Below are 27,171 nucleotides of genomic sequence, written 5' to 3'. Positions count from 1 at the left end.
GCTACTATTGGGATGGGACTAGTGTCGTCCACCGTGAAAACTGAGGCAAAATACTAAATGCTGGTTAGGCCACAGCTGGAGTATTGTGTACACTTCTGGTCACCACATTACAGGAATGACATAATTGCTCTGGAGAAAGTACAGATGAGATTTACAAAAATGTTGCCAGGGCTTGAAAATTGCAGCTATGAGGAGAGATTGGATTGGCTAGGGTTGTTTTCCTTAGAACAAAGGAGGCTAAGGGGTGATTTAATTGAACTGTACAAAATTATGAGGGGCCTAGATAGAGGACACAGGAAGGACCTATTTCCCCTAGTGGAGAGGTCAATTACAAGGGGGTCCAGATTTCAGGTGATTGGTGGAAGGATTAGAGGGGACATGAGGAAAAACAGTTTCACCCAGAGAGTGGTGGGTGTCTGGAACTCACTGCCAGGAATGGTGGTGGAGGCAGAAACCCTCAACTCTTTTAAAAGGTACCTGGACATGCACCTGAGGTGCTGTAACCTGCAAGGCCAGTTGCTGGAAGCTGGGATTAGATTGGGCGGTTAGTTTTTCAGCCAGTGCAGACACGATGGGCTGAATGGCCTCTTTCTGTGCTGTAACTTTTCTGTGGTTCTATGGAGAATAAGAAGGACAGAGTTGTCCTGGCCAGCATTCCTCCCTTACTGATGATGCAAAAGAAGCAGATTAGCTGTTCATTCACCTTGTTGATTATGGGCTCTTGCTGTGTATAAAAATGGCTGCTGCATTTGATTGTTTGTGTCCCTATTGCATCTCTTAAGAAATCCCCAGATCACTTCACAGGCGATGAGTGTTCTGAAGTACAGTGAGTGATTAAACCACAAAGCAGTTGAGCATTTATGAAATCCATGATTTTAATCTCTCCACCATTGACAGTCGTCCCTTCAGCTGCCTGGACCCTAAGCTCTGGAATTCCCTCCCTACACCTCTCCACCTCTCTCTCCTCTTTTAAGATGCTCCTTAACAGCTACCTGTTTGGCCAACCTTTTGGTCACCTGCCCAGATATCTCCATATGTGGCTCGGTGTCAAATTTTGTTTGTTAATTGCTCCTGTGAAGCGACTTGGGATGCTTACTTTGTTAAAGGTGTCATATAAATGTAAGTTGTTGTTGTGAAGAGATTTGGGGGCATCTGAGAGATGCAATGATGTCTTTCAATTACAGGGACATTTTAATATTTATGTACATCAATTTTTGTTTATGCTTACAGTCCCCTGGGAGGTACAAAGCTCGCACAGATGGTAAAAAACAAGATTCTGAAGAACTGTTAATAAAAAGTGGAGATGTGGTACAGTTAATGCATGAGGATGGTGAAGGACAGTGGTAAGTGTGGCTGGCTTTTTCCAAGGGACTCAGGTTATTCTCCTTCATCTGCTTTATCTCGCTTCCCTTCAAATGCATCTATGCTATTCGTGTCAAACCACTCCATGAGATAGTGATTCCACATTTTGATCACGGGGTGGGGTAAATTGCTGTCTCTATTTTAACAGCCCAGCCCCCTCCCTCACACCGATTTCCACCATGCCAAGGAGCAGTCAAAATAGTAATAAAGGTGATAAAATCAGGTGGCAGCTGTGAGTGGAGATGGCGGAAGGTTAATCTGATGTATCTGCACAAGAAACATTTGATGAAATTGAGCATGTTACTACAGAAGTTCAGTTGACTATTTTGTTATTCCATTTCACTGTGGTCTAACCAACGTAATTTCTCTGCTTTTCAATTCTATCCCTGTAGAAATGAACCCCAGTGCTTTAAAGTTTTTTATGACATTGTTAACTTGCATTGTTATTTTTAATGATTTGTAAATCTGTATCCCACAGACCCCATTGCGCGTCTACCTCATTTAGACTTTTATTTTCCAAGGGGCATGTTTCGTCCTTAACCCTCCTACCAAAATGCACCAAGTCACATTCATCTATATTGAGGTTCATTTGTCATTCTGCAAGTTTTTTAAAGTCTTCTTGTAATTTGTTGCAGTCTTCCTCACTATTAACTAACCCCACCCCCGCCCCAAGTTGTTCACAAATGTTGCTGTTATTCCTCAGATTCCTGTGCCTAAATTATTTATGTCAGTGAAGAAGAAGAGTGGGTCCCAACACCAATCCCCATGAAGCACCGCTTCCTACCAATAGGAGGCGGTGAAACGAGTGGTGCTGTGGTTTGATTTTGGATTATTTTCTGTAGAGGTTTTGGAGTGTGGAAGGCTTTGCTACAGGATTTGGTTGAGGCCGAGACTGTTGCACCTTTTAAAGAGAGAGTAAATAAGCATTTGAAGCAGATACAGGGCTGTGGAAAGGGAGCAGGAAAGTGAAGCTAGTTCTTGAATTGCCTTAACAATGCAAATGGCTTAACGATTGACACAGGCTCTGTAATGTTCAAAGGTTTGTGAAAAACCTGAACCGGGGGCAGCAAGCTTGGATTTCTGTCAACAGTTTACAGATCATTGTTGGTGATTGTCGATCTCAAGCCAGCAGCTCATCAGGTAAGGAGTCAGCTCTTGTGCTCAGATATTAGACTGAAACTTTGTGTTGCACATGATACTGCTCAACATAGGAACAGGAGGAGGCCGTTCAGCCCCTCAAACCTGTTCCACCATTCAATTAGATCAAGACTGATCTTAACACCACCTTGGATCTGTAGCCCTTAATACTCTTATGTAACAGAAGTTTATCGATCTCAATTTTCAATTGACGCCCCCGGCCTCAACAGTTTTTTGGGGGAGAGAGTTCCAGTTTTCCACTAAGCTTTATGTGAAGAGGTGCTTCCTGACATCATTCCTGAGCAGACAGACAGACTTGCATTTATATAGCATCTTTCACGACCACAGGATGTCCCAAAGTGCTCTATAGCCAATTAAGTATTTTTGAAGAGTCACTGTTGTTATGTAAGGAGCTCGGCAGCCAGTTTGCACACAGCAAGCTCCCACAGACAGCAATGTGGTAATGACTTACCTGCAGAGAGACTCGGCAGCTGAGCGAACTTGGAAGGAATTGGGAGCACCGGGAGAGGATAAATTAATGTCCAGGCTTGGGGCCTATCACTTATCTGAGGAAAGACTCGGCAGCTGGAGCAGAACAGGGTGCAGTCGAGTTTGAAACGTTGAGAGAGAAAAAAAATCAAACATAAGGCCGTGTGTTGATTGGTTGGTGAGTATTATAACTTTGTTTGCTTTTCTCCAAAGTTAGGGAGGTAGTCTAAGGAGCTGGGAATTGTAAGGTTCATTTTTTTAAAAAAAGGGTTAAGTAAAATATGCAGTTAATTTCCCAATATTTAAGTGATGTCAACAGAAGGGAAGTGAGTAGCTGGTGAATCTTTTTTTAGTAACAAGGTTTATTATCTAATAGATACAAGAATGGCAGTATCCATTCCAGTATCGAGTGCACATCCTGTGCTATTTAGGCACTCTGGGACACTTCCCATGTCCTGGATAACCATCTGTGCAGGAAGTGTCGTCAGATGCAGCTGCTCAAATTCTGGGTTTTGGAGCTTGAGCAACAGCTGGTGTCACTGCGGTGCATCCGTGAGGATGAGAACTTTGTAGATAACATGTTTATAGATGTGGTCACCCCACAGCTTAAGAGTATTCAGGGAGAGAGGGAATGGGTGACCATTAGGCAGTCAAGAAGAAATAGGCAGGTAGTGCAGGAGACCCCAAAGTGAATCACACTCTCCAACCGGTATTCAGTTCTGAATACTGATGAAAATGATGGCTCATCTGGGGAGTGCAGCCAGATCCAGGGCCGTGGCACCACGGCTGGCTCAGCTGCCCGGGGGGGCACAAAGAATACTGGAAGAGCAATAGTGACAGGAGATTCAATAATTAGGGGAACAGACAGGTGTTTCTGCGGCCGCAGATGTGAAACCAGGATAGAGTCATAGAGTTATACAGCACAGAAACAGGCCCTTTGGCCCATCATGTCTGTGCCGGCCATCAAGCACCTACCTATTCTAATCCCATTTTCCAGCACTTGTCCTGTAGCCTTGTATGTTATGGCATTTCAAGTGTTCATCTAAATACTTCTTAAATGTTGTGAGGATTCCTGCCTGTACCACCCCTTCAGGCAGTGTGTTCCAGATTCCAACCAATGGTCACTGCCCCCTAAATGTTTCCTTACTGACATATGATCCACTTGGCCCACCTCATTCCCAAGAACCAGGTCTATCAATGCCTTCTTTCTTGTTGGACTGTTTTAGTTTTAGAGATACAGCACTGAAACAGGCCCTTCGGCCCACCGAGTCTGTGCCGACCATCAACCACCCATTTATACTAATCCTGCACTAATCCCATATTCCTACCTGTCCCTATATTTCCCTACCACCTACCTATACTAGGGGCAATTTATAATGGCCAATTAACCTATCAACCTGCAAGTCTTTTGGCATGTGGGAGGAAACCGGAGCACCCGGAGGAAACCCACGCAGACACAGGGAGAACTTGCAAACTCCACACAGGCAGTAGCCGGAATTGAACCCGGGTCGCTGGAGCTGTGAGGCTGCGGTGCTAACCACTGCGCCACTGTGCCGCCCATGTTTCCGACTGGAAACATACTGCCGTAGAAAATTCTCCTGAATACACTCTAGGAACTCTTGCCCCTCTCGGCCCTTTACACTACTACTATCTAATCTATATTCAGATAATTAAAGTCCCCATTATAACTATTCTATAATTTCTGCACCTCTCTGTAATTTCCTTGCAAATTTGTTTCTCCATGTCCCTCCCACTAGTTGGTGGCCTGTATACTACAACAAGCAATGTAATCGCACCTTTTCTGTTCCTCAGCTCCAGCCAAATAGATTCTGTCCTTGACCCCTCTGGGTCATCCTTTCTCTCCAGCACTGCAGTGTTCTCCTTAATTAATACTGTCACCCCTCCCCCTTTCCTTCCTTTCCTATCTATCCTCAACACCTTGTATTCAGGAATATTTAATACTCAGTCCTGCCCTTCTTTGAGCCAGGTCTCTGCTTTAGCTACAACATAATATTTCCACATGGCAATCTACGCCTGTAATTCACCAATCTCATCAACAACACTCCGTGCATTCACATACATGCACAGTAAACTTAATTTAGACTTTATTACTTTCTTCCCTAGTACTGTCTGTCTCTCCCAGTATTCTATGGCCCTGGTATTCCTCTCCAGTATTAACTCTTGGTTCCCACACCCCTGTCAAGCTAGTTTAAACCCTCCCCAATAGCACCAGCAAATCGCCCTGCAAGGAAATTGGTCCCAGCTGTGTTCAGATGCAACACATCTGGCCTGTACAGGTCCCATCTCCCTAGAACTGGTCCCACTGTCCATGAAATCTAAAGCCCTCCCTCCTGCACAGTCTTTCCATGCTCTCATTCATCTGCACTATCCTCCTATTTCTACACTCACTTGTGCGTGGTACATACAAACATACGAACACACAAATGAGGAGCAGGAGTAGGCTATTCAGCCTCTTGAGCCCACTCCGCCATTCTATAAGATCTTGGCTGATCTGTTTGTGGACACAACTCCCTGTCCTGCCTACCCCCAATACCCTTTGACTCCCTTGTTTGTCAAGAATTTATCTACCTCTGCCTTAAAAATATTCAATGACATTGCCTCCACCATTCTCTGGCAGAGAGTTCCACAGATTCACGACCCTCTGAGAGAAAAAAGTTCTCCTCATCTCTGTCTTAAATGAGAGACCCCATATTTTTAAACTGTGCCCTCTAGTTTTAGTCTCTCCCACAAGGAGAAACATCCTTTCAACATCCACCCTGTCACATCCCCTCAGGATCTTATATGTTTCAATAAGATCACCTCTCATCCTTCTAAAGTCCAATGAATACAAACCCAACCTGTCCAATCTTTCCTCACAAGAAAACCTCTCATCTCAGGAATCAGTCAACTGAACCTTCTCTGAACTGCTTCCAGTGCAATTATAACCTTTCTTAAGTAAGACCAAAACTGTACACAATACTCTCGATGTGGTCTCACCAAGGCCCTATACAACTGTAGTAAAACATCTCTACTTATATATTCCATTTCCCTTGCAATAAATGACAACATTGCATTTGCCTTCTTAATCAAAGCATACTAACTTTTTGTGGTTCGTGTACTACAAGACCCAGATCCCTCTGCATCTCAGAGTTCTGCAAACTCTCTCCATTTAAATAATATGTTGCTTTTCTATTTTTCTGGCCAAAGTGGACAAGTTCACACTTTCTCACACCATACTCCATCTTCCAAATCTTTGCCCACTTACTTAACTTATCTATATCCTTTAGCAGACTCCTTGTGTCCGCTTCACAACTTACTCTCCTACCTATCTTTGTGTCGTCAGCAAAGTTAGCAACCATACATTCTGTCCCTTCATCCATTTCATTGATATAGATTGTAAATAGTTGAGGCCCCAGCACTGATCCCTGTGGCACTCCACTAGTTACACTTACCAACCTGAAAATGACCCATTTATGCCTACTCGTTATTTCCTGCTAGGTACTGAGAGTAATCAGGAGATTACTACTTTTGAGGACTTGCTTGCTAATTTCCTACATAACTCCCTAAATTCTGACTGTAGGACTACATCCCTATTCCTAACTATGTCATTGGTACTGATGTGGGCCACGACTGCTGGCTGTTCACCCTCTCCCCTCAGAGTGCTCGGCAGTGACATCCTGATGCATTTTGGGAGGACTAACAAGGCAAGGGAATATACAATGGATGGTAGGACCCTAGGAAGTACAGAGGGTCAGAGGGACCTTGGTGTACTTGTCCATAGATCACTGAAGGCAGCAGCACAGGTAGATAAGGTGGTTAGGAAGGCATATGGGATACTTGCCTTCATTAGCCGAGGCATACAATAGAAGAGCAGGGAGGTTATGATGGAGCTGTATAAAGCGCTAGTTAGGCCACAGCTGGAGTACTGTGTACAGTTCTGGTTGCCACACTATAGGAAGGATGTGATTGCACTGGAGAGGGTGCAGAGGAGATTCACCAGGATGTTGCCTGGGCTGGAGCATTTCAGCTATGAAGAGAGACTGGAAAGGCTAGGGTTGTTTTCCTTAGAGCAGAGAAGGCTGAGGGGGGACCTGATTAAGGTATACAAAATTATGAGGGGTTTAGCAGAGGTGTCAATAACCAGGGGGCATAGAATTAAGGTAAGGGGCAGGAGGTTTAGAGGGGATTTGAGAAAAATGTTTTCACCCAGAGGGTGGTTGGAATCTGGAACACACTGCCTAAAGGGGTGGTAGAAGCAGGAATCCTTACAACATTTAAGAAGTATTTAGATGAGCACTTGAAATGCCATAGCATACAAGGCTACGGGCCAAGTGCTGGAAAATGGGATTAGAATAGATAGGTGGCTTGATGGCGGCATAGACACGATGGGCCGAAGGGCCTGTTTCTGTGCTGTATAACTCTATGACTCTGTTGTATAAGGTTTAGGATCGCTATGGAAAAGGACAAAGAGCAATCCAGAGTAAGAATAATGAACTGGGGGAAAACCAACATCAGAGGGGTAAGAATGGATCTGGCCCAAATAAATCGGAATCAAAGGTTGGCAGGTAAGTGAACAATGGGCTGGCTTTAGTGAAGAGATAGTTCTGGCACAGTCGAGGTATAGTCCCACGAAGGAGAAACAAATCCAGAGCTCCCTGGATGACAAAAGAGTTAGAGATTAAGATGAAGAAGAAAAAGTGTACTTATGACAAATGCCAGGTGGATAATACAACTGAGAATCAGGCTGAATATAGAAGGTTCAGAAGGGGATTGAAAAAACAAATGAGAGAAGCAAAAAGAGTTTAAGAGAAGAGACTGGCAGCTAATATAAAAGGTATCCAAAGACTTCTATAGGCATATTAATAGTAAAAGTGTAGTAAAAGGAGGAGTGAGGCCGATTAGGGACCAAAGAGGGGATTTGTACATGAAGGCTGAGGTATTAAATGAATACTTTGCATCTGTCTTTACCAAGGAAGAAGATGCTGCACATGGTGAGAGAGAAGGTAATTCAGACACTTGAAGGGTTTAAAATTGATGAGGAGGAGGTATTGGATAGGCTGTCTGTACGTAAAATTGTTAAGACGCCAGGACTAGGTGAGATACATCCAATGATATTGAGGGAAGTGAAAGTGGAAATTGTGGAGGACTGGAGAATTGCAAATGTAACACCTTTGTTCAAAAAAGGGTGTAATGATAAGCCCAGCAACTACAGGCCAGTCAGTTTAACCTCGGTTGTCGGGAAGCTTCCAGAAATGATAATTTGGGACACAATTAATAGTCTGTTGGATGAATACAGGTTAATTAAGGAAAACCAGCATGGATTTGATAAGGGAAAATTGTGTGTAACTAACTTGCTGGAGCTTTTTGAGGCGGTAACTGTCATGGATCTAGAATTATTTTTTCTCCTCTGATTAAAAAGTGTGTGTACCTTTAAGACTTTGTTATAAACAGTGAACCTTTAAGGGAGAGAACGTTCTGGAGAGATGGTGCATTTTTTGTTACCCTGGGCAACAGCAGGAGAGAGAGTTCACATGGTGCAATGTGGCCTGCTGTGACTGGCTGAAACCAGTTAGTTTTGGAGAGACTTTCCAGTGAGGTGAGCTGAAGAGAAAAGGAGCTGTTTATTTTCTCTCAGCAAACTTCTACAAAGAGCTACAAGCCAAGTTAATTCCCTGAGCCAAGAAGAAAAGCCTTGTTTTTCAAGGAACCATTTTGTATTGCTGTGCTCATCGTTCAAAGGACTGTTTAATGCCTACTGCAGCCGAAGAGTTGAATGCCTATCTTCTGAAGGACTATTTCCATTTGATCCATGTGAAGACTGCAAGTGACCTTTGACTATTTTCACATTAGAAGACCTCATCCACCAGGAATGTAACCTACAAAAAACTTACTTATTTTATTTATTCTTAAGAGACAGCTTGTTTTAAAAACTCCACTTTTAAAACCAGACTGCTAGTTTTTGAGTGCATGTGTAAATGGGGGAGTTAGATTAAATTAAGGAATTATAAGGTTTATCTTAATAGTGTTTGAGATTTAATTTTTTTAAATAAATAGTTAATCTATTGTTGTCTAAAAATACCTGGTTTGGTCTGTTTCATTCTAGTGTTACTGGAGTGTTTAATTTTGCTGTTTTTCCAATTGGGTGTGAAAGCTTAATAATATGCTGCGACCTGTGGAGTGACGGGACTAAATTGACAGTGCGTTGCTCCCTCTGCGGTCGTAACAGTAACAGCGAAGGTTGATGAGGGTTTTGCTGTTGATGCGGTATACATAGACTTCCAAAGGACTTTTGATAAAGTGCCACATAATAGGCTTGTCAGCAAAATTATAGCTCATGGAATAAAATGGTCAGTAACAACATGGCTACGAAATTGGCTGATGACAGGAAGCCAAGGTTAATGGATGTTTTTTGGACTGGAGGAAGGTTTATAGTGGAGTTCTCCAGGTGTCATTGTTGGAACCCTTGCTGTTCCTGATGCATATGAGTGACCTAAACCTAGTTGTGCAAGGCACAATTTCAAAATTTACAAATGGTGCAAAACTTGGGAACATTGTGAACTGTGAGGAGGATAGTGTGGAACTTCAGAAGGACATAGACAAGTTGGTGGAATGGGAAGACAAGTGACAGATTAAATTTAATGCAGAGAAGTGTGAAATGATACATTTAGGTGGAAAAAAAATGCGAGGAGACAATATAAAATAAAGGGTACATTTCTAAAGGGAGTGCAGGAGCAGAGGGACTTGGGTGTATTTGTGCACAAATCATTGAAGGTGACAGGACAAGTTTAGAGAGTGATTAATAAAGCATACTACATCCTAGGCTTTATTAATAGGAGCATAGAGCACAAGTGCAAGGAAGTTGTGTTAAGCTTGTACAAAACACTGGTTTGGCCTCAACTGCAGTATTGTGTCCAGTTCTGGTTCTGGGCACCACACTTTAGGAAGGACTTGAGGGCATTGGAGAGAGTGCAGAAAAGATTCATGTGACTGGTTCCAAGGATGAGGAATTTCAGATATGTAGATAGATTGGAGAAGAGAAGGTTGAGCGAAGATTTAATAGAGGTGTTCAAAATCATGCGGGAACTGAAAGGAATAGATAGGGAGAAATTGTTTCAATTGGTGGAAGTATCAATAACTAAAGGGCGCAGATTGAAGGTAATCGGCAAAAGAAGCAATGGTGACATGAAAACTTTTTACGCAATGAATGGTTAGGATCTGGAATGCACCGACTGAGAGTGTGGTGGAGGCAGATTCATTCGAGGCAATCGAGAGAATTGGATCATTATCTGCAAAGGAGGAATATGCAAGGCTACGGGAGTGCCACTAGGTGAATTGCTCCATCAGAGAACCAGCACAGACACAGTGGGTCCGAATGGCCGCCTTCTGTGCTGTAACCATTCTATGATTCTATGACCAGAAAATCTGTTTTTCTGATGTCGATTGCTGATTAAATATGGGCCAGGGCACCGTGGATAACTGCACCTCTTCGGAATAGTGCTATGGGATCTTTTACATCCACCTGAGGGCAGACTGGGCCTCAGTTTTACATCTTATTCAAAAGATGGCATGTCTGACAGTGCAGCACTCCCGCAGTACTGCCATGCAGTATCAGCCTTGATCTTTGTGCTCAAGTCCTGCAGTGGGACTTCATCCCACAAGCTTCTGACTCAAAGGCGAGAGTACTACCACTGGGACATGGCTGAACAGCCTAGCTGTAAGTCCCCTTGTTCTTGACACCCCCACCAGTGGCAGTGGCCATAAAAGAGCGGGAGAGAGGAGGACCCAGACGACGGAATTCCAAGTGACGTCAGGATTCAAAAAGTGACGCAGGCGCAGGGAAGCTGCTGATTGGTAAGTAGATTCAGGTGAGTTTCGCTACTTTTTCTACTATTTATACTATTGCATTTTCTTCCAAAGTAAAAGTAAGGACTTTAGATTGTAGTGAGTAGTTCTTGGAGTAGAACAAGGCCCCTAGCGTAATTAGTATTTTTTAATGAAAGGGAGTAACTAAGTAATCTAAAGTTAAGTCATGGCAGGAGAGCTCCTCCTGCGCCATGTGGGAAATCAGGGAAGCTTCCAGTGTCCCTGAAGACCGTGTGTGTAGGAAGTGTATCCATCTGCAGCTACTGGCTACCTGCATTACAGAACTGGAGCTGTGGGTGGATTCACTGTGGAGCATCTGCAATGCTGAGATCGTTGTGGATAGCACGTTTAGCAAGGTGGTCATACCGCAGGCAAATGCTGCAAAGGCAGAAAGGGAATGGGTGACCACCAAGCAGAGTAGAGGAAGGCAGTTAGTGCAGGAGTTCACTGTGGTCATTCCCTCTCTCTGAGAGATATGCCGCTTTGGATATTGTTGGGGGAGATGGCTCAGGGGAAAGCCGCATGAGCCAAGTTCACTGCACCTTGGGTGGCTCTGCTGCACAGGAGGGGAGGAAGAAGAGTGACAGGGCTATAGCGATAGGGGATTCAATCATAAGGGGAACAGTTAAGCGTTTCTGCGGCCGCAAAAGAGACTGCAGGATGGTATGTTGCCTCCCTGGTGCTAGGGTCAAGGATGTCTCTGAGTGGCTGCAGGGCGTTCTGAGGGGGGAGGGTGAACAGCCAGTTGTTGTGATATGTATCAGTACCAACATCTCCTTTGGCCTCCTTATCTCGAGAGACAATGGGTAAGCGCCTGGAGGTGGTCAGTGGTGTGTGGAGCAGCGCCTGGAGTGGCTATAAAGGCCAATTCTAGAGTGACAGGCTCTTCCACAGGTGCTGCAGAAAAATTTGAGTGTTGGGGCTGTTACACAGTTTGCTCTTCCCTTTCACCTCTGTCTTTTTTCCTGCCAACAACTAAGTCTCTTCGACTCGCCACACTTTAGCCCCGCCTTTATGGCTGTCCGCCAGCTCAGGCGAACGCTGGCAACTGACTCCCACGACTTGTGATCAATGTCACAGGATTTCATGTCGCATTTGCAGACGTCTTTAAAGCGGAGACATGGACGGCCGATGGGTCTGATACCAGTGGCGAGCTCGCTGTACAATGTGTCTTTGGGGATCCTGCCATCTTCCATGCGGCTCACATGGCCAAGCCATCTCAAGCGCCGCTGAGTCAGTAGTGTGTATAAGCTGGGGATGTTGGCCGCCTCGAGGACGTCTGTGTTGGAGATACGGTCCTGCCACCTGATGCCAAGGATTCTCCAGAGGCAGCGAAGATGGAATGAATTGAGACGTCGCTCTTGGCTGACATACGTTGTCCAGGCCTCGCTGCCAGAGAGCAAGGTACTGAGGACACAGGCTTTATACACTCGGACTTTTGTGTTCCGTGTCAGTGTGCCATTTTCCCACACTCTCTTGGCCAGTCTGGACATAGCAGTGGAAGCCTTTCCCATGCGCTTGTTGATTTCTGCATCGAGAGACAGGTTACTGGTGATAGTTGAGCCTAGGTAGGTGAACTCTTGAACCACTTCCAGAGCGTGGTCGCCAATATTGATGGATGGAGCATTTCTGACATCCTGCCCCATGATGTTCGTTTTCTTGAGGCTGATGGTTAGGCCAAATTCATTGCAGGCAGCCGCAAACCTGTCGATGAGACTCTGCAGGCACTCTTCAGTGTGAGAAGTTAAAGCAGCATCGTCAGCAAAGAGGAGTTCCCTGATGAGGACTTTCCGTACTTTGGACTTCGCTCTTAGACGGGCAAGGTTGAACAACCTGCCCCCTGATCTTGTGTGGAGGAAAATTCCTTCTTCCGAGGACTTGAACGCATGTGAAAGCAGTAGGGAGAAGAAAATCCCAAAAAGTGTGGGTGCGAGAACACAGCCCTGTTTCACGCCACTCAGGATAGGAAAGGGCTCTGATGAGCCACCATGTTGAATTGTGCCTTTCGTATTGTCATGGAATGAGGTGATGATACTTCGTAGCTTTGGTGGGCATCCAATCTTTTCTAGTAGTCTGAAGAGACCACGTCTGCTGACGAGGTCAAAGGCTTTGGTGAGATCAATGAAAGCAATGTAGAGGGGCATCTGTTGTTCGTGGCATTTCTCCTGTATCTGACGAAGGGAGAACAGCATGTCAACGGTCGATCTCTCTGCACGAAAGCCACACTGTGCCTCAGGGTAGACGTGCTTGGCCAGCTTCTGGAGCCTGTTCAGAGCGACTTGAGCAAAGACTTTCCCCACTATGCTGAGCAGGGAGATTCCACGGTAGTTGTTGTAGTCATCGCGGTCACCTTTGTTTTTATAGAGGGTGATGATATTGGCATCGCGCATGTCCTGAGGTACTGCTCCCTCGTCACAGCACAGGCATAGCAGTTCATGTAGTGCTGAGAGTATAGCAGGCTTGGCACTCTTGATTATTTCAGGGGTAATGCTGTCCTTCCCAGGGGCTTTTCCGCTGGCTAGAGAATCAATGGCATCACTGAGTTCCGATTTGGTTGGCTGTATGTCCAGCTCATCCATGACTGGTAGAGGCTGGGCTGCATTGAGGGCAGTCTCAGTGACAACATTCTCCCTGGAGTACAGTTCTAGGTAGTGCTCAACCCAGCGGTCCATTTGTTTGCGTTGGTCAGTGATTATGTCCCCTGATTTAGATTTGAGGGGGGCGATCTTCTTGATGGTTGGCCCAAGAGCTCTCTTAATGCCATCATACATTCCTCTGATGTTTCCGGTGTCTGAGGCCAGCTGAATATGACTGCATAGGTGTTGCCAGTAGTCGTTTGCGCAGCGCCTGGCTGTTCTTTGTGCAGTGCTTCTGGCTGCTTTAAGTGCTGCGGATGTTAACTCGCTGGGGGCTTTCTTGTAGTTCAACAGTGCAATGCGCTTAGCGGCTATGACAGGTTCCAGCTCTTCATTATGAGATTGAAACCAGTCTGCATTTCTCCTCGCACTTTTGCCGTAGGTGGTCAAAGCTGAGTCATAGATGGCGTCTCTGATGTGGGCCCACTTGGTCTCAGCATCCCCTGTGGGAGTGTTTTGAAGGGCTGACACAAGGGAATTTAGAAATTTTTGTAACAGCTGTGGGTGAGAAATTCTGCTCGTGTTGATGCGCGGGTGGCCTTTCTGCTTGGAATGATGCAACTTCTTTGGTCTGAGTCTAACCTTGCTGCACACCAGGGAGTGGTCGGTGTCGCAGTCCGCACTGTGGAAGCTGCGTGTGATTTGAACACTGTTTAAGGCAGCTCGCCTTGTGACAATGAGGTCTAGCAGGTGCCAACGACGTGATCTTGGGTGCCTCCATGAAACCTGGTGACAGGGTTTAGTGTGAAAGAATGAGTTGGTGATGCAGAGGTTATGATAGGTACACAACTCAAGCAGTCTCTGCCCGTTCTCATTCATCCTTTCAATGCCATAGCGCCCAAGGCAGGAGGGCCATGAGTCATGGTCGGCCCCAACCCTGGCATTAAAGTCCCCCAGCAGGAATAGGTGTTCGGTGTTGTGGATGCTGCTAATGATGTTATGGAGTTCCTCATAGAACTGATCTTTGGCTTCAGGTAGGGAGCAGAGTGTTGGAGCATAGATGCTGAGTAGGTGTACTGGACCAGAGGTGGTGATCAGTCGGATGGACAGTATGCGTTCCGAGCCATTTGAGGGAGGCTTTATCATGCTGAGCAAGGAGTTTCTGATGGCGAAGCCCACTCCATGCTGTCTTGGTTCTTCAGGATCCCTGCCCTGCCAGAAGAAGGTGTAGTCTTGCTCTGCTAGAGATCCACTCGTGGGGAGGCGTGTCGCCTGAAGTGCTGCAATATCTACATTGAGTCTACTGAGCTCGTTGTTAATGATGGCGGTCTTCCGAGAATCGTTGATTTGTGTAAGGTCTTCCAACAGGCCAGGACACACAGTTCTGACGTTCCAGCTTGCAAAGCGAAGGGCTGGTACCTTTTTTCCTTTTATCGTGTTGTTTGGTGCGGTGTATCAGTCCACCTTTCGGGCAATGACCCTGAGCTCCAAGCACCCATTGAAGCAGGTAGACTGTGGCGGGACAGAACCTTATTGACCGGGGGCTGCCCGGTTTGAGGCAGGCGGTAGCTGTCCAGTGAGGTGCGATGACCTCTCCCACCGACAAAGGCAACCCGTGGCGCCCAGTTTCTACGCCAATTTATCTGGACTTATAACCCGTAACTGCTGCCTTCCATGTTGTTTCAGTCACTGTGAGGCAACTATGGAGTCACCTCTCCATGGCGCATGCCTGGGCGAATTTATGGAGGTTGAGAGTTGCCCAGTCGTCAAAACCCCCCTCTCGGCCTTTCTGGTGGGGTCCAAAGGAGTGCAGAGCATGACGTTTGGCACCGGTATGGCTGCAGGAACTGCCGGAAACATGCCAAAGGTGACACATGACCGCCTACGGGGTTCCGCTCCGGATTTTCTGTTCGGGTTTACTCCCTTAGCCTTGGACTCTCCCGAGACGCCCACAAGGCAGTGGGGTTGTTAGGAGCCCGACATAGGTGTAGGATGATGCCGGTGGGAGGAGGGGATGCGAGGGGGAGGGGTGGAGGGAGGGTGGTGCGGGGGGGAGCTGGGAAGGGGGCTGTAAGGGGGTGGGGGGGGTGCAGGGGAAGGGGGTGCCGGGGGAAGATGGTGCGAGGGGGGTGCTGGGACGGGGTTGTGGGGGGGTGAGCTGAGAGGGTGGAAAGGGGGGAAGGGGAAGGGAGGGGAAAGCGGGTGCAGGTAATAAGCCATTTCCTCAGTTCCCACCATCGACGTCCGGAAAGCTCATCCGCGTCCTTCGGGAGGTGAAGCATCTTTGGGCAGACTTACTAAGGTTGTTATATTTGCTAAGGGTTTTTTGATGTGGTTTAAATAAAGGCATACCGCATTGCCGACAGAGAGCCGCAGATGCTCTCCGAGCCATCTCCCGCGGGCGCTTTGAAGTTGCGGCCGAGGAGCCGTTCATGGATTTTTTGGATGATCGGAGCACCTTTTCTCAAGGCTTCCCTAGGGTCCCGCTGCTCCTTCTTCACCTCAATGGACTTACCGCACGCCGTGGCCGCAGACACTCTGGGCGGTGAAGACAGCAGGATCGGAGATTAAAGTATCGACAACTGTACCAACAACATAGGTAAAAAAAGGGATAAGATCTTACAAGCTGAATACAGGTAGTTAGGACGTAAATTAAAAAGTAGGACCTCAAAGGTAGTAATCTCAGGATTACTACCAGTGCCACGTGCTAGCGAGAGCAGAAATAGCAGGATATATCAGATGAATACGTGGCTGGAGAAATGGTGTAGGGGGGAGGGATTCAGATTCCTGGGACATTGGGACCAGTTCTGGGGAAGGTGAGACCAGTACAAGCTGGACGGGTTGCATCTGGGCAGGACCGGGACCAGTTTTCCTCGGGATGGGAGTTGGGGGGGGTGTTTGCTAGTACTGTCGGGGAAGGTTTAAACTCGAATGGCAGGGGGATGGGAATCTGAGCAGGGAGACAGCGGAGAGGGAAACAAGGATAGAAATGAAAGACAGAAAGGTAAGAAGCAAAATTGGAAGGTAGAGAAAACAAGGGTGAGAAACAAATGGGACCATTGTGCAAAATAAAGCTAAGACGACTAACAATGTTAAAAAGACAAGTCTGAAGGCATTGTGTCTTAATGCGTGGAGCATTCGCAATAAGGTCGATTAGTTAACAGCGCAAATAGATATAAACATTTATGATATAGTTGCGATTACGGAGACATGGCTGCAGGGTGAACAAGGATGGGAAGTGAACATCCAGGGGGATTAAATATTTAGGAAGGACAGGCAAAAAGGGAAAGGAGGTGGTATAGCGTTGTTAGTAAAGGAGGAAATCAATGCAATAGTGAGGAAGGATATTGGCTCGGAAAATCATGATGTGGAATCTGTATGGGTGGAGCTAAGAAACACCAAGGCGCAGAAAACGTTGGTGGGGGTTGTCTATAGACCCCCAAATAGTAGTGGAGATGTAAGGGACAGCACTAAACAGGAAATTAGAGAGGCATGCAATAAGGGTACAACTGTAATCATGGGTGACTTTAATCTACATATAGATTGGTCAAACCAAATTAGCAATAATACTGTAAAGGAGGATTTCCTGGAGTGTGTACGTGACAGGTTTTTTAGACCAATACGTTGAGGAACCAACTAGAGAACAGGTGATCCTAGACTGGGTATTATGCAATGAGAAAGGAGGAATTAACAATTTTGTTGTGCGGGGTCACTTAGGGAGGAGCGACCATAACATGATACAATTCTTCATTAAGATAGAGAATGAAGTAGTTGAATCCGAAACTAGGGTCCTGAATCTAAATAAAGGAAACTACGAAGGTATGAGGCGTGAGTTGGCTATGGTAGATTGGGGAACTTTACTAAAAGGGTTGACGGTGGATAGGCAATGGATAATACTTAAAGAACGTGCGCATGAATTGTAACAATTATTCATTCCTGTCTGGCGCAAAAATAAAACCGGAAAGGTGGCTCAACTGTGGCTTACAAAAGAAATTAGGGATAGTATTAGATCCAAAGAGGAGGCATATAAAATTGCCAGAAAAAGCAGCAAGTCTGAAGATTGGGAGCAGTTTAGAATTCAACAAAGGAGGACAAAGAGGTTGATTAAGCGGGGGAAAATAGAGTATGAGAGTAAACTTGCGAGGAACATAAAAACTGACTGTAAAAGCTTCTATAAATATATCAAGAGAAAAAGATTAGTGAAGACAAATGTAGGTCCCTTACAGTCAGAATGGGGGAAATTATAATGGGGAACAAAGAAATGACAGAACAATTAAACACATATTTTGGTTCTGTCTTCACTAAGGAGGACACAAATAACCTCCCAGAAATGTTAGGGAAACAAAGGTCTAATGAGAGGGAGGAAGTGAAGGAAATCAGTATTAGTAAAAGAAAATTGCTAGGGAAATTAATGGGGTTAAAGGCTGACAAATCTCCAGAACCTGATAATCTACATCCCAGAATACTAAAGGAAATGACCCTGGAAATAGTGGATGCATTGGTGGTCATCTTCCAAAATTCTATAGACTCTGGAGCAGTTCCTACAGATTGGAGGGTGGCAAATGTAACTCCACTATTTAAAAAAGGAGGGAGAGAAAAAACAGGGAATTGCAGACCAGTGAGCCTTACATCGGTAGTGGGGAAAATGCTAGAGTCTATTATAAAGGATGTGATAGCAGAACACCTGGAAAGCATAAACAGGATTGGACAAAGTCAGCATGGGTTTACAAAAGGGAAATCATGCTTAACAAATCTGCTGGAGTTTTTTGAGGATGTAACTAATAGAATAGATAAGGGAGAACCATGGATGTGGTGTACTTGGATTTTCAGAAGGCTTTTGATAAGGTCCGACATAAGAGGTTAGTGTTCAAAATTAAAGCACCTGGGATTGGGGTAATATACTGGCATGGATTGAGAATTGGTTGACAGATAGGAAACAGAGAGTAGGAATAAACAGGTCTTTTTCCGGGTGGCAGGCAGTGACTAGTGGGGTACTGCAGGGATCAGTGCTTGGGCCCCAGCTATTCACAATATATATTAATGACTTGGGTGAGGGAACTAAATGTAACATTTCCAAGTTTGCAGATGACACAAAGCTGGGGGGACTGTGAGCTGTGAGGAGGATGCAAAGAGTATAATATGATTTGGACAAGTTGGGTGAGTGGGCAAATACATGGCAGATGTAGTATAATGTGGATAAATGTGAGGTTATCCACTTTGGTTGTAAAAACAGAAAGGCAGATTATTATCTGAATGGTGATAGATTGGGAAAAGGGGAGGTGCAATGAGACCTGGGTATCCTTTTACACCAGTTGCTGAAAGCAAGCATTCAGGTGCAGCAAGCAGTTAGGAAGGCGAATGGTATGTTGGCCTTCATTGCAAGAGGATTTGAGTACAGGAGCAAGGATGTCTTGCTGCCGTTATACAGGGCCTTGGTGAGACCACATCTGGAGTATTGTGTGAAGTTTTGGTCTCCTTATCTGAGGAAGGATGTTCTTGCCTTGGAGGGAGTGCAAAGATGATTTACTAGTCTGATTCCTGGGATGGCAGGATTGACGTATGAGGAGAGATTGGGTCGACTAGGCCTTTATTCACTAGAGTTTAGAAGAATGAGAGGGGATCTCATAGAAACCTATAAAGTTCTAACAGTACTAGTCAGGCTAGATGCAGGGGCGTCCAGAACCAGGGGTCACAGTCTCAGGATGCGGGGTATGCCTTTGGAACCGAGATGAGAAATTTCTTCTTCAGAGGGTGATGAACCTGTGGAATTCTCTACCGCAGAAGACAGTGGAGGCCAAGTCATTAAATATATTCAAGAAGGAGATAGATATGTTTCTTAATGCCAAAGGGATCAAGGGATATGGGGAGAAAGCGGGAACAGAGTACTGAATTAGACAATCAGCTATGATATCTTTTGAATGGCGGAGCAGGTCCAAAGGGCCGAATGGCCTACTCCTGCTCCTATTTTTCTATGATCTAAATCATTTATTTCTATCTACCCTAGTGAATCCCTTAATCATCTCAGACACCTCAATCAGATTGCCCCATAATCTTCTTTACCGACGGGAATACAAGCCTGGCTTGTGCAATCTGTCCTCAAGATTAAACCCTTTTAGACTTGGTTTCTTCCTGATGAACCTGTGCTGCAGCCCCTCAAAAGCCAATTTATTCTTCCTGCGGTGTGGTGCCCAGAACTGAACATGATAGTCCAGATGCTGTCTAACTAGATCTTTATATAACTGAAGCACAACCTACACTCCTTTGTATTCCTGTCCCAGTGAGATAAAAGCGAACATTTCATTGCCTTTCAAATTATCTGTATGCTCACTCGCTTTCAGTGAATTGCTTTTTCAGGAAAATCAGAGTTGCACAGAAAATAAGAAATAGAGGATTATAATATGGTACATGCCAGTTTTCCTGTGCATAAGATCTGGGCTCGTTTTGTAGTCAAGTGCTGATGCCTGTGGCCTGCTCAGTGCCTGATGAACACAGTGCCCTACAGTGTGGCTCTTAGCCAATAGAAGCCTTCACACACACACATTATCCACCAGGCTCCGATTCCTATGTTACTTAGATGCAAGCATCATAATGCCTGAGAGAGCAGACGGGGCCTCTGTTTAATGTTTCATCTGGAAGTTAACGCATCTGACAGTGCAGCATTCCCTCAGTACTACCCTTCCGACAATGCAGCACTCCCCCAGTATTACCCTTCCAACAGTGCAGTGCTTCCTCAGTATTTTCCCTCCAACAGTGCAGCACCATCTCAGTCTTGTCCCGCTGACAATTCAGCACTCCCTCAGTCTTGTCCCGCTGACAGCGTAGCACTCTCTCGGTAGAGGCCTGTGAGGGTCAGCCTGGATTACAAGCTCAAGTATCTGGAATGGGGCTTGAACTCACAACCTTTAGAGTCTGAGGCAAGAGAGCCAGGCTGTTCTGATTTATTCTTCTGCTGGCAGTGCTGTAGCTGAGCTGGGAGTGGTAAAAATGGAATGTTGGAACATTCTTAAGTACCAACTCCATCCCAACTCAAAAATAAGTATTGAGAGTAAACAGTATGAAATATGCAAATTAATGTGAATTCAAAGCAATTTCTTGTATTAAAATAAAATCTGATTATGCATTAGTTCCAACTAAAATAAATCAGAAAAAGAAACTTTTTTGCACATGAAAAGAAAGTTATAAATCGTGTGGCACTGTATTAACAAGAGCAAATTTATACTCAGAGTGGTTTCGTTTGTATTGATGAGTAGCCCAGGACTGTTCCGTACTTGTGGAGTTTATAAAGGGCAAATTTATGGCCTTTAACTTTTTTTGGCTTTAGTTTACCGCAGTTTCAGTGACCGGATTCTGACTGTGCAGCACTACACAGTTTGAGATCACATGATACTGTGCTGCGTGCTCTTCAGAACTTGTTTGAGGCTGAACTTTTTACTGTATGGGAATAAATAAAGAAGCAGAATACTGTGGTTGCCGGAAATCTGAAATATAAATAGAAAATGCTGGAAATACTCAGCAGGTCAGCCAGCAGCTAACTGTTTCCATCATTTTCTGTTTCCATAATTTTCTGTTTCCTTTCACTATGTATGTTGTTACTTGTCAGAGCTGTTACCAGAGTTTTTATTGCGCTCAAAACTCTCCTCTCCCTGAAATATGTTCAGCCAAGAAAAGCCACACTTGACAATGCATCATAAATAACAGTGTAAAAATATTGTGTCCAGATATTACCATCGGGTGTGGTTGTGGCAAGACTGCAAAAAACTGGAAGAGGCCACTCAGCCCATCGAGCCTGTTCCATCATTCCATTAGATCACGGCTGATCTGAACCTCAACTCCATTTACCCGCCTTTGCTCCATAATCCCCCCTATTTCCAGAGGCTTTTGAGTGAGTTCCAGATTTCCACCACCCTTTGTGTGAAAATGTGCTTCCTGATTTTGTTAGTCTTTGCGCCATTGTTTGTGACACACTTGGTGGTCACATGAGTTATTAGGAAGAATGCCTCAATAGTTGCTTGAGTGAAGCCTAAACCATTGAACATGCATCACTGAATTACACATAGTCGATATGGTATAATCGCTCCAGTTTCTGTGGCTCCCATTAATGGACAGAAAATCATGGAATCACAGAAGGGGGTCATTCAGCCCTTGCTTCCTGTGCCGACTCCCTGAAGGAGTTGTCCAGATATTCTCATTCCTTTGATCTTTCCCACTCCCTTTAAAGCTTTTGCAGAATCATGGGAAGGGCATGCTCAAACTTCCCTATTTGTGTTCCCAGCAGCTGATGTCCCTACACTGGGAACGGGAACATGTGAAACAGCCCTTTGTGTCTTCCCCCACTTTCCTGTTTGATTGCTGACGCAATCCAACATGACTGCATTGCTGAACAAGGCAGAACTGCTCTTTAAGTACGTTGGGGCTCTGCTATAATGCAGTCCGCTATAGCGCAAAACTCAGTATAACGTGGGTGGGTCTTGGACCCCAAAATTTTAATTTAACTTTATCCGTCATGACTAATAAAGGGGCTTGGCCAGTGAAATTTCTTCTTCATAATTGAATGCTGTTTTTCTCTCTATAAATACTGGTGTAATTTAGGATAGGGCTTTCTGTATTTGCACTGATAGCCAAACAACGATCAACACGCAATCATACCCACTGAGTCACGAAAGAAAAAAATCTTATACCATCACCGAGAAGCTGAAAATCATCAACCAGATCAAGGAAGATGCTATACAAGCATTGGTTTAAAACAAAATGGGGAATGCTGAATCAGCGCAATGTGGGTGGCTTAAAGATGAAGGGAAGTTGAGAAGGGTGTCAATGGAGATGGATGAATGTGGCCAAGCAAGAAGGAAAACCTGAAATGCTGATAACACATATCTCGACAGGGCCGTTTACACGTGGTTCACCCAGCAGCGAGTCAAGGGTGTCCCCGTATCTGTTCCTGTTATTCAAGCTCAGAGGTTTTGCTGCTAAAGGAATGGAAATACCAACGCCGAAGTAGAGATTGGAGCCAGCAAAGTATGTTGAGCAAGATTCACGATCCGGCATGACATTTCACAAGTCACTGTAAGAGGAGAAAATGGTCCACGGACAATCCAGTCACAACTTCATTTCCAGCTGAATTAAAGATTTTAGATGAAGTAATCTGTATACATGAGAACTGACCGTCTGTGAATTTAAATAGTCTGATTGTACATATATACATGTATATGTACATTTTTGATCCCAGAAGAAATAACATTTAATTTATTTTGAATTGATTGTCTTTATTTTATTACTAGAAGTCTTTGTTTACATCAGATCAGATGGTTTATCTGTTTGAGGCCATTTTAATCAGTTTATCTGTATTTTGCATTATTCTGGCCACTGGCTTGGCACTTTTGAAAGGACCTCGTTATATTGCAGTCTCATATAACATGATCTCGAGATATGGGCCCCATGGACTGTGTTATAGTGGGGCCCCTCATCCAAGTTTCCAAATAATTGTAGCCCTTTCTACGACATTTATTTATCTGTTATTTTAATTGGAGGCTTTAACACGTTCAAAGTAAAGGGATTTGATGCCTGAATTAAACTAGCAGACAGAAGGAATTTTTCAGAATGCATGTAATTATTCATCCATCAGTAATTTATAGGCTGGACTTCCTTCAAAATTACTTGTTGATCAGATACTTGCAGTAGGGAGCAGGTTGTGGTTTAAGTGTGAAAAGTGCAGCCTTGTGTTTTGTCTTTCAGGGTTGGATATTCATAAGATAAGAAAAGTCAATTCGTCACCTTGATCGGAATGATGCAGAAGACCTGGCCCCTGGAACATTCAGAATATTACAATCCTTTCTTTCCCCTTAAATGGCTTCTCCATATCTTGGTTTCCTCATGTGTTGGAGGAACTTTGCAGGTTGAAGGTTGCTCCATCTGCACTTCATGCCTCAAGTCAGCAGGGACCTGTGCAATCCATCCCATAATTCATGGATGAGGAGGAAGCCATTTCTTAAGGTAGTCATGCAATAATCTCAGAGAAGGATCTTGATGGTATCACTCTGTGAACTTCAAGATAGTAAAAGACATTCAACGATGGAGTGATGAGCAGGATCAGGACTTCTAACAACCATTCAGGCAAAAACACACATCAATGGACCGTTCCCCATGGATTTGCTACATTCTCTTGACTAAACTCTTGGGTTCTTGTACTGGTGGTTGTTGTAATATGGAGAAGAGCCTCCTCATTTTGTAATTGCTAATTACTTTGTGTGCGGATGATAGATCATTCTGAGGAAATAATGTTTACATAATCCATATTGTTAATGTGTTGAAAAAAAACTCCATGTATGAAAGTTCTATGTTTTTAATCAGTTATATATGTTGACATTGTTGGCTATCATTGCTGATTTTTATATGTAATTATAAATTTCACAAGGCTTCTTATGGAAGTATTTAGAATGTTGGTATGTTTTCATACTTTATTTGTGTCCGCAGAGAAGGGTTCGGTATCTCTGTTGCTCCCATTGCCTTAAACTAGTGTCCCATCATTTACTGCACTCTTGTGATTGGCAGCTCATATCCTTCCTCAAGTTATGATTCTTTGATAATTTGGAGGGCTTATTGCCCCTTTCCCATAGCTTGCGTTCTTTCTCCCTCTGACTGCTCCCTTTTCTTCGTGCTGCGTCCTTCTGCCACCTCATATTCCTTCGCACCCTGAATCCATCACATTGGCAGCTTGATTCGCATCTTCCCCTCTCTGCACCGAGTCACTCCTTCTCAGGTCACCAATCAGAGTCAGACGGCAAAAACCCCGATCACTAGAACCAATGGAAAAATTAGTGGGAGGAATGGGATCAGCCATTCTCCCACCAAATATTAATTTAATATTTAAAACAACAATAAAAACTAAAGTCCAGTAAAAATGTAAACTCCTTTCCTACCACACCACATTGCATTCCCTGAATCCTTTGTTAACTTCTGCAATTCATCGCGTTGTATTCATTATATTCACCAAGGCAAAACTGAAGAATGTGTTTCTTTCTCTTATCTGTTACCTTCTCTCTCTCTTATGCACATTCTGTCCTTCTCAATTATATCTGATCTGCTGATGATGCTAGCCATGCCATTACATGTATATAGACCTCATTCACCCAAAGAGTCCACAGATCTTGAGCTGCCCATTCCTTCATCTGTCATGCACTTTCCTATGTGTCTGTCTATTCTTCATCCCTTCAAACTCATGCTGTTTTTATATTTATTAGCCCCTTCAGCGACAGCTCCTGTTGCCAATTCTGTTCAGCATATACCAGTCCATAAGAATGAAGTAGTTGCACCAGCACTGAAGAGCATGGTGAAGGCTGGAATCATTCTGGTGCAATTTCAACCACAATGAAATCCAGGGCAGTAGCAGACTTAGCACGACATTGCAAGGAAGCAGAACCTTCACTCCTCTTGAAGTAACTGGTGCCATTTTGAAAAACATATTGATAGTGAAACTGTAAGAACTATCAACAGTGCAAAAGGAAGTCTGCAGCATGCATGTCTCTGCTAAACTTTAGTCTTGCTTGCTACACATTCAGCAGTTAGAATACGATGAACTTCTTGCACATTACAACCTTGAGCCTTTCACCATGCACTATATTATCCGTTCAGTAGTTCACTTATTTTCCATTGTAAATATTTTAAAGATACGGATGGTAACTGTATAATACTGAGGTGATTGTTTAATCCTTGCTGTTTATCTATTTATAATATTTGCCATTTTGTTTATTGCACTATGTTCAATGCTGTTAACTTCTTTAAGGAAGTGCACTCCTCAATAGCACTTTTAAAATTGAATGACTTGATAGCCCAGGTTTAGAGCTTATCTTTCTCTATCCTCTGGATGTGGGCATTGCTGGCAAAGCCAGCATTTATTGCCCATCTGTAATTTCCTTGAGCTCGGGCCACTTCGGAGGATAGTTAAGAGTCAGCCGTTGTTGGTGTGGGGACTGGAGTCACATATGGGCCCAGTCTGGGTAAGGGCGGCAGGCTTTTACAACAACCCAAAAGCTTCAGGGTCACTTCTACTGACATCAGCTGTTTACTCCCAGATTTTTTTTTAATGAATTCTAATTCTCCAACTGCCAATGGAAAAATGTAAATTCACATTTTCAGCATTAATAGTCCAAACCTGTGGATTACTGGGGTCCAGTGATATATTCACTACACAAGGAATAAAGGAGCAGGAGTAGGTGATTGTTTAAACTGAAATTCTCTAACAGTCATGGGGAAATTTGAACTCACGTTCTCTGGATTGACTGGTCTATTGCCATAATCATTGCACTACCTTCTCAGAAGCAGAATGGAAATAAAGGCTATGCACTGAATTTAATGCCTCCATCCCCAAACCTTGTGGATAGACCCACCCTATAACTCATTTATTTATTGTGTGTTTCCATTTTGTCATCATTGTTATTCAAAAGTATTCAGGTGCAGTCTGGACTCCATTCACCACAGGTTCCTCTCCAGACATCAGTGTATAGATAAGTTGATTATCTCAACCCAAGGTCAGTGTTATTGAAGGTATTAACAATGTATTAAAACAGCCTCCCTCCGACTTACTGAAATCCAACAACAAAGAGGAAGACCTTATTGATTTTGTGTCACCAATGACTTCCTCCCCATTCCAGTTCTTATGCAACCTTTAATGTTTGAATGTAACTAAGCATTTTCCTCAGTTTTTTACCTTGATCAGGTACCTAGTCTCAAATCATACACAAGCTACTGCTTGCAGAAAGAAGGTGGTGAGGTATTGAAAGTAAAAAAGTTAAAATCGAGACCACCAGTTCATTGTGAATTTAATTCATCGGCAGACAGCTAAATCTGCTCTGAGACGCTATGTCCATTTGACCATTAGTCACTGAATAATTAGATACATCAAAATGAAAGATTTTCCAGTGTATTAAATGACCTTCTCCTCTTTCATTATGGCTCATGTTTCTAATCTTCTTAGTCATACACTGAGGGGGTGCTCTGTGCTTGCTGAGAACACTGCTGCTGGTTTGATTGGTGAATTAACTCCTACCTGTATTTACTTTCATTCAAAACGTTTTCCTCCATTGACCGGTTGAACAGATGTGAAAGAGAGTAAGTTATGGTCTGTGTAATACAGCTAGTGCTGATGCAGCTGTCCCAGCCTGTGGTTGCATCCCCACATCAGGATTGTCTGGTGTACAAGCACTTCAAATGCATGAAGGAACTAATACTTGATAAGATTATTTGCAAAGTGCAATGTAATTTTTGCCACTGTTGGATACTTTAACTTATTTTCAATTCATAAATGTAGTCGTGTATTACACCAGCTGCTGAGTGCAGCACCTTCTGCACAGCAAATTCTGTACATAGTAGTAAATAAAATGAAACGGTTCCAATATTTAAACTTCTTTTCGATTTTTTTTTTTCCAATTTCTATTTTTGTCTTCTCTATTTAACTCGTTGATGGATGCTTCACTTTTCCAGCCTGGTTCGGGAATCACTGTTTCTCTCTGATCCCAATTACTAACAGATAAAAATGACAGGCAGAGTAAGACCATCTCCATCAAGCATGCCCCACCCTACGATGGCTGGAGCATCAGGATTGACGCTTCGAAACTCCCCCCCCCCCCCAATAGCCATGTAATCTCCTGTGAGAGGCGAAAAACGCAGGGCAAAAATACTCGGAAAATTCCTCTCCAAGCCCATCAGGTGATTGGAACCAGTCCAGTCCTGGAGATCACAAGAACCAAGT

At 44.2% G+C, this 27,171-nt stretch overlaps 1 protein-coding gene across 1 annotated transcript in view; it reads left to right on the top strand.

Annotated features, from left to right (window-relative positions):
• The window catches only part of mcf2a (MCF.2 cell line derived transforming sequence a), a 208,664-nt gene extending 181,863 nt beyond the window's left edge, over positions 1–26,801 (top strand). Inside the window, exons 28-30 of the mRNA XM_068047099.1 lie at positions 1,231–1,343; positions 2,402–2,502; positions 23,160–26,801. Coding sequence (XP_067903200.1) covers positions 1,231–1,343; positions 2,402–2,502; positions 23,160–23,203 — 258 coding nt within the window. The 3' untranslated portion in view covers positions 23,204–26,801. The remainder of the gene's footprint in view (positions 1–1,230; positions 1,344–2,401; positions 2,503–23,159) is intronic.
• Positions 26,802–27,171: the final 370 nt, after the last annotated feature.

Source organism: Heterodontus francisci, chromosome 15 (assembly GCF_036365525.1).
Source record: "Heterodontus francisci isolate sHetFra1 chromosome 15, sHetFra1.hap1, whole genome shotgun sequence".
Classification (NCBI taxonomy): domain Eukaryota; kingdom Metazoa; phylum Chordata; class Chondrichthyes; order Heterodontiformes; family Heterodontidae; genus Heterodontus; species Heterodontus francisci.
The sequence above is the reverse complement of the archived record's forward strand: the minus strand, read 5'-3'. Positions and strand labels throughout refer to the sequence as shown.